The 18,826-nt window shown below is 42.6% G+C and overlaps 1 protein-coding gene across 2 annotated transcripts in view; it reads right to left on the bottom strand.

Moving 5' to 3' along the window:
* CPD (carboxypeptidase D) overlaps window positions 1-15,938 on the bottom strand; it is a 69,324-nt gene extending 53,386 nt beyond the window's left edge. Inside the window, exons 1-4 of one of the 2 annotated variants that reach the window (XM_041000536.1) lie at window positions 14,364-14,396; window positions 13,052-13,058; window positions 12,503-12,508; window positions 10,728-10,975 (exon numbers count right to left, since the gene is read on the bottom strand). In XM_041000536.1, the coding sequence (XP_040856470.1) occupies window positions 10,728-10,975; window positions 12,503-12,507 (253 nt within the window). In that variant the 5' untranslated portion in view covers window position 12,508; window positions 13,052-13,058; window positions 14,364-14,396. Of the gene's footprint in view, window positions 1-10,727; window positions 10,976-12,502; window positions 12,509-13,051; window positions 13,059-14,363; window positions 14,397-15,139 lie in introns of those variants that run through there. The other variant, XM_041000535.1, reaches the window with a different exon arrangement.
* Window positions 15,939-18,826: the final 2,888 nt, after the last annotated feature.

The raw sequence follows: 18,826 nt of genomic DNA on the forward strand, positions 1-18,826 counted from the left end.
AGGTTCTAGTTTAATTTCTGGCTGTAAGCAATTAAATTATGCCAGAAAACAATATCAATTCAAGTTTCAAAATCATAGATATTGCCATATGCTCTCCAAATGTCTTATAACTCTTAAATCTTTCTCACATCTATTTTTCTTCCAAACTCCATAACCCATTTCCCAAGTACATATTGAGTGCTTAATTAAGATGAGTAAATCAAGTATTTACCTCCAACTGTAACTCCTTTCCCATCAAACGCACACACACACAGAACGCATATTTCTCTCAATTATTTTTCTCATTCTTGTGTCCAGGCTCTCCCATGCATCCCACTAATAAAGGTACACCGTATTCCATAGAAAAAACCATTTTCCATTTCCGCTCTTCCAGAAAACTGTCCCTGCCAACATGATTTTCACAAAGACAACTCCAGACTGAAGAGCACCACACTGTCCTTACTACCAAAGAATTCACACTTGAACAGGAGGCACAAAAAACTATCAGCAGGGCCCGGCCTAGCGGCTAAAGTCCTTGCCTTGAATGTGCCGGGATCCCATATGGACGCCAGTTCTAATCCCGGCAGCTCCACTGCTTGTGGCCTGGGAAAGCAGTTGAGGACAGCCCAAAGCTTTGGGACCCTGCACCTGTGTGGGATACTATGCTATGCATCGGCCGTTGCGCTCACTTGGGAAGTGAATCATTGGACGGAAAAGCTTCCTCTCTGTCTCTCCACCTCTCTGTATATCTGCCTTTCCAATAAAAATAAATAAATCCTTAAAAAAAATGTAATCTTAAAAAAAAAAAAAAACTATCAGCAAACCTCAAAGACAAGTACTATCCTGATGGCATAGACATGAAGCTCCAGAAAGGCAGACAGGAGACTCACTACAGAACAGGTTACAGTTAGACTGAGGAAAAGCATTCAAGATGCACAGCAGGTTACTATTGTGTGAAGATGCTCATTTCGGGGAGGGGAAGGAACAGGAGTAGTTCAGTGGCAGGGAAAAAAGTAGGAGATGAAGCTAGAAATACAGGATTGAGTCTGTGGTACCTTCTATGTCACACTAAGTCTAGACTTGATCCTATGAAAATGTAAAACTGGCAAAGACCCAAGAACCTTTTTGGTTTCTCTCTGTTTGTTGCTTTGTTTTTAAATACATAATTTTATGAAGTAACACAGGCAGTAATAAATACAGACACATTTTCTGTAAGTGTGACAACTGGTAAACTACTTAGTCATCAACACCTTAGATAAATAAACAGCAGGAAAATCAGACATAATGACAGCATTCTGCACCTCGCTGCACATACTCCTTAGAGTACACCTGCCTATTTACGTTACTCAAGTCCTATGAATCCTTATTCATGTTTGTCTTCATGATGTAACAGTTACTAAGAGAAATGTTTTAAATTTCCAACTATATTTGTGAGTTTATTTCTTAGCATCGGGTATTACACCTTTTTCATTAACACACTGTTTAGTGTTTCTTGGATTCTAGTTTTCTGGTATTATATCATTTAATTCATAATGCCCTTTTAATGACACAGAAAACTAACAGTAAGCTTTCTGGACAATCTTTGCACCAAACCTACCCTTTATGTTGTTGAGAGCAGTTTGGTCATCGTTCTTCCCATGTTCTTTCCCTTCCATCAGCACATACAGTGTACTCCTTAGAGCACACCAGTGCTGCTCAATCTCACCTCTTTAGGACAAGATGACTGCCCACATGATCTAAGGAGCTCATACCAAACAACAACAACAAAAAGGTGGAACTGGTTATATTACTTGTTATCTAGTCAGATTTCATAACACTGTCCACAGTATTAAATGAGAGGGAACAAAAGCTTAACAAAATCACAGAACACTTTCTTCTTCTAAAGGAGGGGATAAAAACCATAATTATCTGTTTAATTGGTAAATGTATTGCCAAGTGATTGATACAACAGTTGGGGCAATTATGTCACACATGGGAATACCTGCATTCAACTTCTGACTTTAGCAACAGTGATGAGTCAAGTGGCTAGGCTCCTTTCACTCACATGGGAGGACCCGAATTGAGCACCAAGCTCCTGGCTTTGACACTGCCCGAGACCAGGCCATTACATATAAGTGAATGAACCAGATGTATCTACATCTCAGGAACAAACAAACAAACAAACAAAAGGAAGAAAGAAAGAAAAGAAAAGGCAGGCTCAGCCCTAAGTTACTAATGGCTGCAGAAGACCCAACTATAAAGCATGTGGCAGTGTTCCTAATTAATCACAGAATGAACATGCTGACACGAAAACTTCCGACCAATTACTGATCTCAATACTCATTTATGTTATAGGGAAGGCAATCTAAAATGAATTATCTAGGATAAACATTTGTGGTACAGTCCTTACTGAAACAATGGAGTCATAAACAAGGCAGGGCAAAAGAAAAAATGCACACAACGTACAAAGCATTTTGTTCCTATTTAAAATTGGAAAATAATTAAGCTCTACCACAGGATGATCAAGGACAATGTTTTTTTCAAACAGATTTTCATAACCCAACAATGGATTGTAAACTACATTAACAGAATGACACACTTTTTTATGAGAGAACAGACTATATTACAATATTACAAGTCTATATTACAAACACTGTTTCATGAAACTGTTTTATTTACACACACAGATATGAATGCAAATAAACAGCTAAAAGGTGTTTCATATACGTCACAACTGTAAATAAAAGTTAGAAAACTATTGCTTAAAGATCTACCAGTAGAAATCCTCACCTTGCACATCCTGGGATCCCATATGGGGTTCATGTCCCAGCTGCTCCACTTCCCATTCAACTCCCTGCCAGTGGCCTGGGAAAGCAGTGGAGGATGGCCCAAAGTCTTGGCAACCTATACCTATATGGGAAACCCAGGAGAAGCTCCTGGCTCCTGGCTTAGAACTGGCTCAGCTCTGGCCCTTGTGGCCACTTGGGGAGTGAAAGAGCAGATGCAAGACTTTTCTCTCTGTATCTCCTTCTCTCTTTGTAAATTTACCTTTCCAATAAAAATAAATATTATTTAAAAAAAAAAAACCTACCAGTAGGCAGGCTTATTTTCTTAGAGTAGGAGCAAGCTAGGAAGAACATCTTTATAAATTTTTCTAAGATTCTTTAAAGATGATTTATTCAAGATTTTAAATAGCTGTGCATTTCAAGTAGGCACTTGGCGTAGCAGTTAGGATGCCACTTGGGATACCAGCACCCCATATCAAAGTGTCTCAGTTTGAGTTCCAGCTCTGCTCCAGATTCCAGCTTCCCAATAATGTTCACCCTAGGGTGCAGTAGGTAATGGCTCAAGTAGCTGGCATCCCCATAAACCACATGGGAGACCTGAATTGAAGTAGCAGCCATCAGTTTTGGCCTGGTCCAGCACTGGTGTTAAAGATTTTGGGGTTATTAGCCAGTGGACAGCAGCTTGCATGCTATGCTCTCACTCTCATAATTTGTAAAACATATTAATTAAAAATCAAGTAACCACACACTAATTTTCAGATGGTAAGAATTTATTTAAAAAGTCTTAAGAGGAGGTTGTATCCAATATGGGCACCAATTTGTATCCTGTTGCTTCAATTCCTATCTAGCTCCCTGCTAATGTGCCTGGGAAAGCAGCAGAAGATGGCCTAAGAATTTGGGTTTCTGTACCTATGTGGGAGAATAAGCAGCAGCTCTTGGCTCCTGGCTTCAGACTGACCCAGTTTCAGCTGTGACAGCCATTTGGGGAAAGAGCCAGTGGCTAGAAGATATGTGTTTCTCTCTCTGTGTGTGTAACCTTGTTTTTCAAATAAAAAAATGATCTTAATAAATAAATAACCTGTTTATAGACCATTCATGCTTCTATGTGCCAGAAACAGAAAATGGAGTGAGAGTACTTATCATTTTTTTTAAGATTTATTTATTTCTAATTGCAAGTCAGACTCAAGAAGAGGAGAGACAGAGAAAGATCCTCCATCCACTGGTTCACTCCCCAAGTGACCACAACAGCTAGAGCTGAGCCGATCCAAAGTGAGTAGCCAGGAGCTTCCCCCAGGTCCTCCATGTGGGTACAGGATTTCAAGCCTTTGGGCTATTCTCAATTGCTTTCCCAGGACAAGCAGGGAGCTGGATGGGAAGTGGAGCAGCTAGGATTAGAACCAGCACTGTTACGGATCCTGGCACATGTGAGGCAAGAACTTTAGTCACTAGGCTACCATGCCAGATCCAAGAGAACTTATCTTCATGAAGTGTAAATTCTAATGGAAATAAATAGCCATAGTGCTAGATGCCAGGATAAATGCATTATATAGGGCCCGGCGCGGTGGCGCAAGTGGTTAAAGGTCCTCGCCTTGCACGCCCGGGATCCCATATGAGCGCCGGTTCTAATCCCAGCAGCCCCGCTTCCTTTCCAGCTCCCTGCCTGTGGCCTGGGAAAGCAGTCGAGGACGGCCCAAAGCTTTGGGACCCTGCACCCGCGTGGGAGACCCGGAAGAGGCTCCTGGCTTCGGATCGGCATAGCATCAGCCGTTGTGCTCACTTGGGAAGTGAATCATCGGACAGAAGATCTTCCTCTCTGTCTCTCCTCTTTGTATATCTGTCTTTCCAATACAAAAATAGTAAAAATAAATCTTTATAAATGCATTATATACATTTTTATTTGAGCCTCACAATCCGAGGTAGACAGTGCATATTTCTCTATATTTCACACATGTAAGAATTGCAGCTTTGAGAAATTCATTAATTTACCCAACCTGACTCACACACATACATACATGCACACACAGACACATATACTGACAGAGCTAGTCGAAACAGAACTGAGACTCAAACTCAAGATGGTGGCATTCCAAAGCTCTATTATTATTCTTGGAACTGCAGGAAAAGAAAATATAACTTTAAAATAAAAAATCAAAGCCAATGTTCAACCTAAGAAAATTGTAATTTTCTTACACAAAACTGAATTTTGATCAAATAACTGCAATGTTTTATAGTCTGGGGTTACCTGCTCTTAAATTTTCTAAGTAAAAAGAGAGAGCAAAATTCTTTGTTCCACTGGTTCATACCTCAGGTGCTTGCAATGACTAGGGCTAGGCAAAACCAAAGTTGAGAGCTGGGATCTCAATCCAGGTTCCCAGTGCAGATGACAAGAACCCAATGAATTACTTGAGCATCACTGATACCTTCCAAGGTTTGCATCAGCAAGAAACTGAAGTCAGAAGCAGGATCCAGAGATCAAACCCAGGTACTCTGATATAGGATGCACATGTCTCTAACCACTAAATTAAATGTTCCTCAAAGAGGGCAAGTCTTAAAGTTGATCTAAAACTACAGTTCCATTTCATTAAATTTTGTTTTGAATAAACATACTAAACCATTTTTTTTTATCAGTTGATTTTTTAGAATGTCTTCAAAGCTGTAGAGAAACAATGGTGCCCAAAAAAACACAAATAAGCAATTTGTGGTTTCAAAAAGGGGAAGTGAGGTATGCTACCCTGCTGCGTGAACAAGTTTAGGTTTGACTCTCATTACAACAAGGCTTTAGCAGGTGAGCATGCCAGTTCATAGGCCTCGTTAGGACAGTCATTCCCTGAGTGGATCCTGCAGACTCCACAGGCATGTTGAGGGAAGCAAGGCCCACCCTCTTGAGTGGCTAGTCAGCCCTGGCAATGAAGGTAAAGGTTTTAAAAACAGCATCGTCCCATATTTCATAACAGGAATGCACTGACTGATTCTTAACATCAAGACTTACTTCTATTTTTCTCCCACTGTATTCCCATTACCAATTATAGGATGTGGGACCTGACAGGTGCTCAGCAAATCTTTGATTAATTACATTTCACAAGTTACTTCCTCCTTCACACCTTGATTTTCTACATGACAAAAAGGCTGCAGTAGATCAACATATTCACTTCCAGCTCTAAAAACCTGCACTTTTTTTAGTGCAACACGTCATCATATAGAGCATCAGTAAAATCATTCCAGGATATCCGGGTTTGAACTTATGCCCAGTCACAAGTTTCACAACACCTTACTCACTGCAGTCCTGCCTAAGTTAAACAAAATGAATTTACCCTGTCAAAACTGTTGGCACTATCACAGCCTCCTTCTCAATCATATGTTAAGGCAGGAAGAGAAATCAAAGTAGCTATTGTAAGAGTAGCTTAAAGTATGTCTGACCATTGAGCTAAAACAGAAAAGTTGATGGTCATAACAACAGCTTCAAAGGCAGCTTCAAATTTTAGCTTCTTCAAATGCTTGAAGAGTCAAAAAAAAATCTTAATTGGTTGAAGGTGCACTTACTTAAGATAGGATATTTATTTTTTCAGGAAGTATATATCACAGTTACATTCCTCAATTGTTAATTAGAAATCACTTTCTAATCTTTCATAATTTTTACTGAAAAATGAAAACACATTATTTTTTAAAGCTTTAAGTAATACCATTTCAACAAAGCAACAACTAAATCATAAAACTATTACCTTACAAATTTAGGTTTTATTAAATATATTTACTGAAGATTAAAATGTAAGATTTGCATTTCAAAGTATGTTCCTTATCTACAAAAACATCTTAATGGTTTTCAGATTATCCCCACTTATTATGAGGAAACTCTGGCTTCAATATATTTCAAATTTCCTTATGAATGCTTATCATATACAAAAACCATGGCAGATACCACAGGGAAGTAGGAAACCTCAAGGAAACATTATATTCTCCAACTTAGGATCTAATTTGGGTATACATGGCTTTAAAAGGAACATGGGATAGGTGCTATGGCACAATAGGTGAAAGCCACTGCTTATAACACAACCACAATGGTGCCAGTTCAAGTCCTGGCTGCTTCACTTCTGATCCAGCTCCCTGACAGCATCCCATGCAAAGCAGCAGAAGATGGGCCAAGTGTTTGGCCCCTGTAACCCAAGGAGGCAACCTAGAAGAAGCTCCTAGTTCCTAGTTTCTGGCAATGGCGTGGCACAGTTGGCCCAGCTCTGGCCATTGTGGCCTCTGCAGAGTAAACCAGCAACTGGAAAATCTCTCTGTTGCTCCCTCTAATATCTTTTTTTGAAAGTCATGAAAATTCAAAGATTTAAATACAGGCAAATTAAGGGATATAAAACACTTTAATAATGTGTCTATTATAAAAAGTTAAGGAAGGCCAATGGTATTTCACTTTGGGCAGATTCAATAAGAGAGAAAGTTTATGTTGATAATGACATTTCCACATGCTTACACTTTATGAAAATGTTTAAGCCATAGCATAAAAACAAGAATATATCAAATCAAAAGTTTAATAAGAACATTTAAAAATAAAAAGTAAACAATTCAAGTTTACTTTATCGGTTCTCTTAAAAATGGTATGCAGGGGTTGGTGCAATGGTCCAACAGGCTAATCCACTGCCTTGTGATGCCAGCAACATATATGGATGCTGACTTGTGCCCTGGCCGCTCCACTTTCCATGTAGTGCTCCCTGCTTTTGGCCAGAGAAAATGGCACCACGCCTTGGGACCATGCACCCATGTGGGAGCGGCAGAAGAAGTTCCTGGCTCCTGGCTTCAGATTGGCTCAGTTCTGGCCATTGCAGTCATTTGGGGAGTAAACCAACAGATGGAAGACCTTCTCTTTCTGACTTTCCTTCTGTGGGTAAATACACCTTTCAAATAAAATTAATATTTTAAGAAAAAAAGAATAGTATACAATGAAAAGCTGAAACTCTTGCATATTGCTGAGGGAAATGTGAATGGTATGGTCACTAAGGAAAAGAATTTGATAGCTGTTTGAAAGCTAAATAGAGAATTAGTATACAACCCAACATTTCCATTTCTGGGTATATATACAGAAGAAGTACAAATAAGAACTCAGATATGTGTGTGCCAATATTCTTTACACCATTATTCACAATATCAAAGTGGAAATAATCTAGTGCTCATTAACATATAAATGGGAAATATTACATATACAGAGCATATGTTTCAGGAGCTGGTATTAGTGTGCAGTGGGTTAAGCTTCTGCCAGAAATGCTAGTATCCCGTATCTTGGACCTGGTTTGAAACCTGCCAGCTCTCTGCTAATGTACCTGGGAAGGCAGCAGAAGGCAGCCCAAATGCTTGGGAGCCTGCTACTCACGTGGGAGCCTGCCCAACCCCAACCATTATGGCATGTGGGGACTGAACCAGTAGATGAAAGATCTCCCGTTCTCTGTTTCTCCCTTTCTACCACCCTGCCTCTCAGTGTTGTTTTTTCCCAAAGGCTATTTTTCAACCATTATAATGATGAACTTGTAGAACACGATAGGCTAAGTGAAATGTACTAGACATAAATAGGCAAATATTGTATGATTCTATTTATAAGAAATAGTAACAGGTAAATTCACAGAAATAGAAAGTAGAAGTTATCTGTGGCTTGGGAAGGGGGGAGCGGAGAGTGAGAAAATGAAGTGAAAACTATGACTTTCAAGGGTTACGGAGTTTCTGTTTAGGGTTATGAAAAAATTCTAGAAACAGATGGTGGTGATGACTGCACAACACTGAAATATAAATACCACAGAATGCTACACTTCAGAGTGGTTACGAGGAGGCAGGCACTGTGGTTCAGTGGGTTAAGAAGCAAATTATGACACCCACATGCTTATCGAAGCAACCCTTCCAGTCTCAGCTGCTGTGTTTTTGGCTTCCAACCCAACTCCCTGCTAATGAGTCTGCCATCCACGGGGCCAACTCAGATGGAGTTTCTGATTATTGGCTTCAACCTGGCTACTCAGTTGCCTTGGCCATTTGGGGAGAGACCCAGAGAATGCAAGATAATGTGTCTCCCTCTGACTCTTTCGCTCTATCTTCCAAATAAGTAAAATCTTTTTTCAGTGGTGAATTTAAAAAAGAATGGTTAAAATAAGAAACTTTATATATATCCCTAAAATATACATATATATATATATATCCCTAATTTTAAAAATAGCATTCTGTGATTACTTCACAGATTGAAACACAACAGGAAAATGTGGCTGTATAAAAAGTGGAAAGATCCAGTTAGCAGTGAGCATATTCATCAAGCTATTAAACTTGGCCACTTGCATCACGACATTATATACCTCCTGATTTTTTTTATCATTTTAAAAAATATTTATTTGTTTATAAAGGCAAAGTTACAGTAAGATAGGAAAATACAGGGCTATTTTTCATCCACTAGATCACTTCCCAATAGCCATTGTGGGGCTGGGCCAAGTCTAGGAGCCTAGAACTGAATCTGGGTCTCCCCTGTGGGTGTCAGGGGCCCAAACACTTGGGTCATCTTTGGCTGCTTCTCTCTAGCCATAAGCAAAAGATATGGATAGCAAACGGAGTAGCCAGCATGTATCTGTCACAGGCAGAAGCTTCACCTACTATACCACAATGTCAGTCCCTGTCTTACATTTTCTAAAGTTTGGTAGAGTGCTAGTTTATGAACCATAGAAACCAGTAATGTAAATTTGAAATGTCTGTTCCTTCTAAGTTGATTCCTAACTCACATCTCCAGTGGCAGAACAGGCATTTCATCCAGTGGTGAAAACCTTGTCTCCCATCAGCGTACCAACGTTCTTTTCCGTTTGTTTTTAGTTTTCATTATACAGTTTTGTTAGGTATTTAGTTTCCCCTGGTTCCCCCTTTTCCTTCCTCCTCTTCTCCTCTTCTCCTTTTTCCCCTGTATTTTACAATAATACAGTTCTTCAGCTGTGTCACGATTCTAACATTCTGTTATTTACATGTGCCATGACACTGTAGATATACGCAGTGGTATACATTTGCAACCTTCATGCAAAATACACACACACACACAAAGATATACAGGTAAGCAAGCACACAGTTATAGTCTGATAAACAGTGTAATGGAGACTACTATAGTACTAGGAAACAAAGAACTGCAGTAGGCATCTCTACTCCCGAATAAAAGAAGGATCCCCAATTAAACTGTTAAATATATCTTGAAAACAAGATGCTGATTACCTCCTGATATGACATGATGTGGTTTAAACAATGATAATCGTGAGAAATTTTACCTGACCCTTATTTAAAAAAATGATAAATCTAGAACATTGAATATTTCATGAAAATGATATAAGGTTATTCAAGAGAATTTCCTTATATCTGAAAAATATATGTTGAATAAATTAGAGCTGGACTATTATGAAATCTAAAATCTACTTTTCAATGGTTTGGCAAAAGATTGTTGGGAAAGAAGTGAGGAAGAATAAAAGCATTTGAAGATAATAGTAGGTGAATTTAAATGATGAATGAAGGGGCAGACATGTGGCTGAGCAGTTAAACTGCCAGCTAGAGCACCAGCATTCCCCATCAGTCTCCTGGGTTCATTATCCAGTCCTGGATTCTAGTTTCCTGCCTAATGTAGACCCTGGAAGGCAGAGATGAGCGTTCCATGACTAGATTCCTGCCACCAACATGAGAGGGCTGGACTGATTTCTTAGCTCCCAACTTGAGTCTGACCCAATCTCAGGTCTTCCATGTGTCTAGGGAGTTAGCCCACAAAGGGAGCTTTCTTGATCATTCCTCAAACTAATTAAGAATTAAGTTAATTTGAGAAGAAAAATGAAATGAAAGGCTCTTTTTTCAATTCCATTATAGGCTTAAAATTTTTAAGATTTTTTTTTTCAAAATTAAAATTCTGCAATTTCCTCTTTCCTGTTCAAAATATACTCTTAAGAAAGCTAAGTAGATAATGGGTATATACAGCCAATTCAGTGTTTTGCATACCTTCCACATCATACCAGTGTGCACCGTTGGTGATTCCATCTTTGAAAGTCTCCTCTTCATCTCCTGGGCAATGAGGTTCTCCAGTTTTCATTATGGGGTGGTTGGATGCGTAAGCTTTTGCCAAGTACTTGAAGACTTCATCATCTGAGGTTTTGCTATAGATACCAGTGGCCTTATGTTCTGGAGAATCATCAAAAGGATAGCTTGCTACCACCGAGCCACCATGAAGGTTTCCAGAAAGCACAAACCTTTGAAAACACAACCAAATCATCCATCTTTAGAAAGGCACATATATTTTAAAATTCCACAGCATCTTTATAAAAAAATGAACTCCCATATTCCTTGGAGATGTAGAAAACAGCTAACTCTATAAGTAGACCACCACTAACAGAAACAGAAAAGCAAATGGAAACAAAGTATGATTAATTAAAAACCTTACTCAAACAGTTTTTATAATAAAGTTAAGCTCAAGTAGCTTTAGAATTTTCCATCACTGAAAAAGTAACTGAAGAATGCAGAATAAATTCAGGAAATGTCCTAATCAGCCCGAAGTCTATGCACTGAGTTGAACCAGGGAACTTGCCTATATTTAACTTTTTTTGCCCTACAAAAATGGAAACTTCATATAACTCAAGCTAACACTTCATCTCCCAATATGTCAGTTTCATAGAAAATGTGGCTGGAACAAATACATATGAATTTGTTGTAATACATGGGTTAGCTTAATAACCTCTATGCTTTATATATTTGGAGAGAATTTTTAAAACACAGAATCTAACATAAAACAGGATGTATTTTATCTCACTTTAGTTACACATTATACCTATACTAAATTCACATTTTCAAAAGAGAAACCACAATAGAGAAGATTCAGGGGTAAATCATAAAAATAAAACAAAACAAATAAAAAAAAATCTAAAACAGTAAGCTGATTTCAGAAAGAAAACCACAGCAGAGCAAAGCCTAGGTCTCCGCTGCACTATGCTTTCTGATTGGGTCATTAATGAAGTGACACGAATCAGGCTGTTGCCATGAAAGAAACATTGTTTGGTAATTTTCTGAGGTTGTGGATACATCTGAATGTGAACTATTCTGTCTTTTAATAAATCCTCCTCTAAAAAAAGAAAAGGAAGAGTTTTCAAAATGTTTCTATTTAATCAAAAATGTAAGCACAGAAATACTGCAGAATCCTTTTGTGGTGAAAACTAAAAACAAAAAAACCACATTAAGACCTACTTACACATCTTTTCCTTATGTAACAGTTCAAAGTACTGCTTATAAGTAAAGATGAGATACTTTTTTTTATGGTCTCCTGTGAATTTTCTCGCTTATCCCCACTTGTAATTGTAATTAACACATAGGAAATCAGTAGTAATCTCGTTCTACTGTCTTAAAATAGAATTAAACCGTGTCATATGCCAAATATGAAACATTATTTTCAGCACAATCTGTACCATCCCAGAGGAGATCAAACAATGAAAATCACTTTTAACACAGAATCTGTTCATCAGAAGATAGAATTTATAATGGTGATTAAATGCTGGACTAGATTATGACAAGAGACCAATTTAAAACTAATGTAATTATAATTAGCATCCTTCCAGACAGCAGAGGAGAATGCCATTTGGTGTAGCGGCAACAACACGGCTTTGGAGCCAGGCACAGCCAACTAAGAACATTCGGCTTCTCAGATCTGTTGCTCCCCGGTAATATGATCATGTTAAATCACTGAACCTTGGTTTCCATCTCATCTGTAAACTGGAGATTGATGCCACCTCATTCTCAGAGTCCTTATGAAAATTAAACATCTCTTAGAACAAAACTACTCTGTAACTTCTGTGCAACAAGCATTCATTTCTTTGGAGAATCATTGCCTTATAGACTCAAAACTCCAGTCCCTACTTCCAGGACATACACATATTTTGTTAAATGGATACCATAGTAGCAAAGTTTAATGAAGTGAAATAATACAAAGTGTACAGCTGACTGACCAGGTAGCATCTCAGTAAAGTACTGAGAGCTTAAGACATACTCTTAACTCCTCCTACCCATCTCTTCCCCCACAGCTAAGGTATTAATAATCTATTTTCTGATGTGTATTTATAAAGCAGTTAAAGTGTTCCCTCTCCCACCCCACCCCACTGACTGTGGGAGTTATAAACAGCTCGGGCTATTCATTCAGCAACAGTTTAAACGTCAACCTTATGCTAAACATTCTAAATAAGTGAAGCAAACCTACTTATTCAATCACACATTTCTAAATAAAACTTCTAAGTCCTGGAGTCTCTGCTAAAGGCTGTCTCTTTTTGTTTGCCATTTCTTACAGTATTTCTCAAATATGTGGTTAAAATTGCCTAATTAAATACTTTGAGAAAAATGAAATATTTGCACTCCACTAGGGTGACAAATTCAGATTTTCTTTACATTATTTTTAAAGTATTCCAATGCCACTCTAATAATGAAGAGTTCAATAGCAAGTGACACCTATCATAGAAGTTTTAAGGCTACTCTTTGATTCTCTGTCAAATCAACTTTGTATCACATTTCCAATCTTATCTGAAAGGTAGTTTATAGTTTCATGTCAAATCCATTCCCACAAGTGTTTCCCACACTTGACCCTCCGTGTATCACTGACAATTTAAAGTAGCTGCTAAACATATGATCAAAAAGTCTAGGACCAAGCACAGTAGCGTAGTGGCTAAACATGCTCGCTTTGCATGTGCCAGGATCCCATATGGGCACCGGTTCTAATCCTGGTGTCCCCATTTCCCATCCAGCTCCCTGCTTGTGGCCTGGGAAAGCAGTGGAGGACAGCCCAAAGTCTTAGGACTCTGCACCCGTGTGGGAGATTCGGAAGAGGCTCGGGAATCCTGGCTTTGGATCAGTATAGCTCCAGCCACTGTGGCCACTTGGGAAGTCAATCAATGGACAGAAGATGATCTTCTCTGTCTCTCCTCCTCGTTGTATATCTGACTTTCCAATAAAAATAAATAAATCTTTTTTAAAAAAATCCTATAAATACTAAAAAGTCACCAACTCCACAATGCTCTCCAGGTAAATTTCAAACACTAAGAGGAGTGGATGCTTGAAAATTCAAATTTCAAAGATTGAGAAAATTGTAAATAGATACAAATATCCCTAAAACAATCTGTAAATACTCAAACACTAATGTTTTTCACAAAGAAAACACCTCTGGATTTTTGAGATCTGCTCTACAATCTTAGAACTGAAACCTTAGTGAAGAAATGAATTCACTGAAAAACTTCTTTGTTCATGACCTTTATCTTACTTACCACTCAGAAATCACCTTCAAATCGAGACAGAAAGAACAACTATCCTTAAAGCCTGTGACGACACACAAAACCGGGGATGGAGCGGCAGAACTGACACCAGGAAAGGGTGATGAGGCACTTCTCACTTCGCTTTTCTATCTAAAGCAAGGTCCATCTTCCCTCATCTCCTTTTTGCTGTAAATCCGACCCATCTCTCAAGACTCTGGCCAAGGTGGTTCCATTTCCTGCAGTACCCACTCACCTGACAGTGGGAACAACTCGTGTGAAGTTTACTTGGGCACATCAGCACCTCACAGGTGCTCCTATGTATTACCATATTCTCGTGCTCGTTTGCTTCACACACATAAAATTCTCTTGTGAGACATGCTAATTTCTCAAGGTCTTCATGCCCTCTGGATTCCCAAGACCCACACAATACATAATAACACTCAGGGTGAGTGACAACTCCACTGTTACGTCCGGGCCTAGCAATAAGAGGAGGGTGGGCACAGTTGGCAAGAGAAAACCCTGAGAGTGCAAAATGAAACAGTCCTGGGCTGTGCGAGATCTCCAGCCAAATCCATGAGGCCCCTCAGAGGTAGCCTGTAGGAGCCAGGGTCTCTGTCCAGCGAACCAAGAGAAAGACCAGGGAAGGAGTGACCTGTACCATTTCCGAGCTGCAGTCTCAGCACTGGCCACCAATCAGATGGCCTAAATCCCTAAGCCACACTCTCCTCACTTTGTCAGCTAACCAAACTGTCCCTCAACGCAAACCATGGTACATGACCGTGCCATCAGCCTGTGGACGACAGCAAGTGAGCCAAGTGCCCCAGTGCCCACAGTACTAATGCAGCTAACGGCTAGGCCCGGGGGTGCTGGCCTAGCTCACCTTCAAGTTCTCCTCTATCACGCGTAAGCTATGGTCCTGCGAGAGCATTCGACACGGAGGCTCTAGGACAATCGGCAGGACCGGAGGCCTGCGCCCTGGATCCTGGCCCGGTTACCGCCTCCCGCGCGACCCCGCCCCTGGGGCCAGCAAACATCTACTGGGCATTTACTGAGCCAGCTTCCGTACTCCCCCACCGACCCCCCGAGGCTCGCGTGCACGGATGGCGGAAGGCGGGGTGGACGTCCACTCACTTGTTTTTGCGGATCCAGTCGATGAGGGCGCGCACCTCGGGCACCTCGTCCAGGGCCGGGGGCTCTCCGGTGCTGAACTGGTCCGGGAAGCTGCGGTTGAGGTCCCGGCCGTGGCTGTTGTCCCGGCCGCTGGCCCCCGGAGGGCCGCCGTCGCCGAGGCCGCAGTCGCCCTCGCGTGCCCGCTCGAAGCCGTCGGGGTTGAGGCTGGGCAGCACGTAGACGTCGGTGGTGTTGAGCAGGCGGACGAGGCGCGGGTCGCCGCGGCGGTAACCGGCCGCCAGCTCGCGGGCCAGGTACACCAGCACCTGGCGCGACACGGTCTCGTCGCCGTGCATGTTGCCCACCAGCTTCACCTGCGGCCGGCCTGGGATCAGGGGTCCCCCCGCGTCCGGCCCCTCGGCGTCCGGTGCCGCGTCGCCTTCGGGCAGGCCGGCCGTGAGACGCAGCACCCAGAGCGGTCGGCCCTCCACCGAGCGGCCGATGCTGAAGAGGCGGGCCAGGCCGGGGGTCCCCGCGGCGGCCGCCGCCTCCTTCAGCGCCTTGCCCAGCTCCTCTTCGTGATAGTAGCGGTCGAACTGGCCCTCGACCGCCGGGGCGCCAGCGCTCGTTGTGGTCGTGGTGGCCTCCGCCTTCTTGATGTGCGCCGCCCGCGCCGGGCTCCGCAGCAGCAGCAGCAGCAGCACCGGCAGCAGCGCAAGGCTTCGCGGCCGCGGGAGGCGCCCCGGTGGCCGCCAGGGCGGCCGCGCGTCCCCGCCGCTCGCCATCTTCCAGAAGCGCCGCTCAGCCCGGCTCCACTCCCGCAGCTCGGCGCTCCGGGCAGCCGGGGCCGGCCGGATCCCCTCCGCGCCTAGCAACCCCATCCCGCCCTCCTGCCCACAGCCAATCGCAGCCGGCTCTGCTGCTCGTGTCACGCCAGGGGGGCGGGGCTGATCTTAAAGGGGCCGATTTTTTTTTTTCCCCCTCTGGGCGTGTCTTCCCGCCTCAGGTCGCCGGCGGGTTTGGTGCTTCTCCTCCTTGAGCTAACGTTCTTCTCCCGCTGCTGTCCGCTTCCCTTCCACCCCCGCGTCCTTGTCTGCGTTTGCTCTTCTCGCCTTCTGCTCTTTCAGTCTCTTCTGTATGCTTTCTCCCCTGATAGGACCACTCTCCCGCCCCCTCTTTTTTTTTCGTCCGAGTCCTTTTTCTGGCTCCTTCCCATCTTTGTGGCAGCGTCTCTCCGATGAGCCTCTCACGCTTTAGAATGGAAAAGAATCAAAAGGTTCAAAAGAATCAAAGGACTCGAAAAGATCAGTAGGTTCGAAGGAATCTGCGGTGGGCAAGTCCAAGGACGGACGCTTGGACCCGGGCGCATTCCCCTTGGGGTTCGCCCCGCGGTGGCCTGAGGGGTCGCGTCCTGAGGGAGGGCCAGGTCCGCCTGAGTTCCTTGAGGAAGGAAAGTGTCAGCCTTGGGAGGAACGGAAATCCGCCCCCCCCTCAGGTCTCCTGTGGGCTAAACTTACCTTTGGGGGGTGCAGGTCCCCGGTCTCCCCACTTCCCTGCGTGGGCCGCCTAGCTCTCCGTCAGCAGATTTCATCTTGCCCTTGCTCACCTCTTGGCACCTCTTCCGGGCGCGTTATAAATATCCCCACAGCCCCGGAATGGCATTATCGTTATTATTATTTTGAATGTTTCAGGGTTGACACTTCTGGAATCGCTCAGCGTCCAGCCGAAGCTGGCACACACAGTGTTTAATTCAGCCCAGAGAAAGGGGTCTTTTGAACCAGCCTTGAAGGCAGGAGTGGGCTTTAGTGACTTGAAGAAACACAATTGGACAATCTCTTTATTCAGTTTGAAATTCTACCCATCTAACCACCTTACCGCAATAACTGTTGTAAACTTACTTTTTTCAGAATCAGATATTTCAAGGCTCCCCCTTTCTTGAACTCTGAACCCAGATAGGACTAGGAGAATTTATTCATGCATGGATCAAGTATTTATGGGGCAGTTCCTGTATGCCACAGTTAGACGTCAGGAAGCAATTTCATTTTGGCTGGGGAGAGTTAGGGTTTATGATAAGTGTTGAGGATAGAGGTGTGAGGGGGCACAGGGGAGGTAAATCTGAGGCAGGGAGAGGAAGAAGAAAGAAGCCAGCGGGGGAAGGAGGGATTGTGATCAGCAGAAAAGGACATACAGTTTACTCTGGGAATCACCAAAAGGTCAGGATGGCTGGAGTGATCGAACTCACCTGCTATTGAAGTGAAGCTAGAGAAACAAAGCCTTGCAAACCAGGGCTCGGGAAGCACACCCCCATTCATCCAGGAGACCCCAGAGACCCCAGGGGGAATCAAAAACTCACTTAGAAAACTCCCACTGACAATAATATGGAGCTTAGCTTGAGAGGCCCAACGCTTGAGGCAGAGATGAAACACCAATAGACATGATGAGGGCTTGGACCGGTAATGGGTGAGGGAAGGAAATATACTGAAAAGACCTGCAGATACGGAAAGCAGACAAAAGCTGGTGACAGGCTAAGCAGATTGGCAGGTGCTTGTTCGTTGAAGTACAGGATGAGAGTATGCTCCCACAGCCTTAGGTGAAGTTGTTGAGTTGTGTGCTACACCCTGGGAGCAAGCACGTGTCGCGAACACCGAGCCCGGTCACCAGAACAAATGCCAAGAGTCGAGAGTGGGTGCTTTGCAATCAAGCATTCAAGCATTTATTCAGGCAAGCACACACCAAACAGGATGGGGGAAGCCACCGAGAGTGCCTCTTGACTTCAGTCTCATGGAAGTCTGCTGGGCCTTTGGCTCCGGCCTCGTGGGAGCCTGCAACTTCGAGTGGAAGCCCAAAACCTTGGCTCCGGTCTCGTGGGAGCCTACTGGCTTCTCTGGCTCCATCCTTGTGGGAGCCTGCAAGTTCCAGTGGAAGCCCAGGGGCTTTTGGCTCCGGTCTAGTGGGAGCCTGCTGGCTTCAGTAACTGGGACAAATGCATGGGTTTATATACAAATTCAGGGGCAAAACAGGCAGTTGTTTACAATATTTTGATTGGTTATTACATATTACCTATCAATAACACTTGCTTTTTCTTAATTCTAAAAAACATGCATATTCATTCTCAAAACATACTTATTCATTAATATACAATTATTTCTTCTTTTATCATTCCTACCATGACATGCTTACGTACATTGTGGCTTCTTGACAAAGGTGATAAGGGGAGGGCTTGTGCGCCTAGGAGTCTCTTGACAGGAGCGATAAGAGAGGAGGCCCCATTTCACCAGTAGTTTAGGAGGATGGAGTCACCTTTGTTAAAAGACTCTAACATACACACTATATCCATTATTAAGTCACAGCATAACTTACAAAGGAGATCTATTATTGCAGCTATTTCTGGATCATCAATTTCTGATAAAACTATAACAATATTGAGGATACAATTAAGATTATTAATAATACTCCAACCCATATTTCCCAAAGCTCCATTTTTATTTATGGTCATGTTTTGCTGGAGCAATGTAAATGTAAAGTACTTATAGTCAGACTGTTCCTATCAGCACGTCAGGCAGTGGCTTCTCTCACATGCCACATTTGGTCTGGCCATGATGTACAAGCAGCTGCAGCTCATCAGAAACAAAGCCCCACATCTGCGCATAGCCCACTCTTCCTCTGGGAGTGTTTAATCATGGCATCAGGCACTTCTACAACTGTAGG

The sequence above is a fragment of the Ochotona curzoniae genome, unplaced genomic scaffold, assembly GCF_017591425.1.
Source record: "Ochotona curzoniae isolate NIBS_2020 unplaced genomic scaffold, NIBS_Ocur_1.0 scaffold_2453, whole genome shotgun sequence".
In the NCBI taxonomy this organism is placed as follows: Eukaryota; Metazoa; Chordata; class Mammalia; order Lagomorpha; family Ochotonidae; genus Ochotona; species Ochotona curzoniae.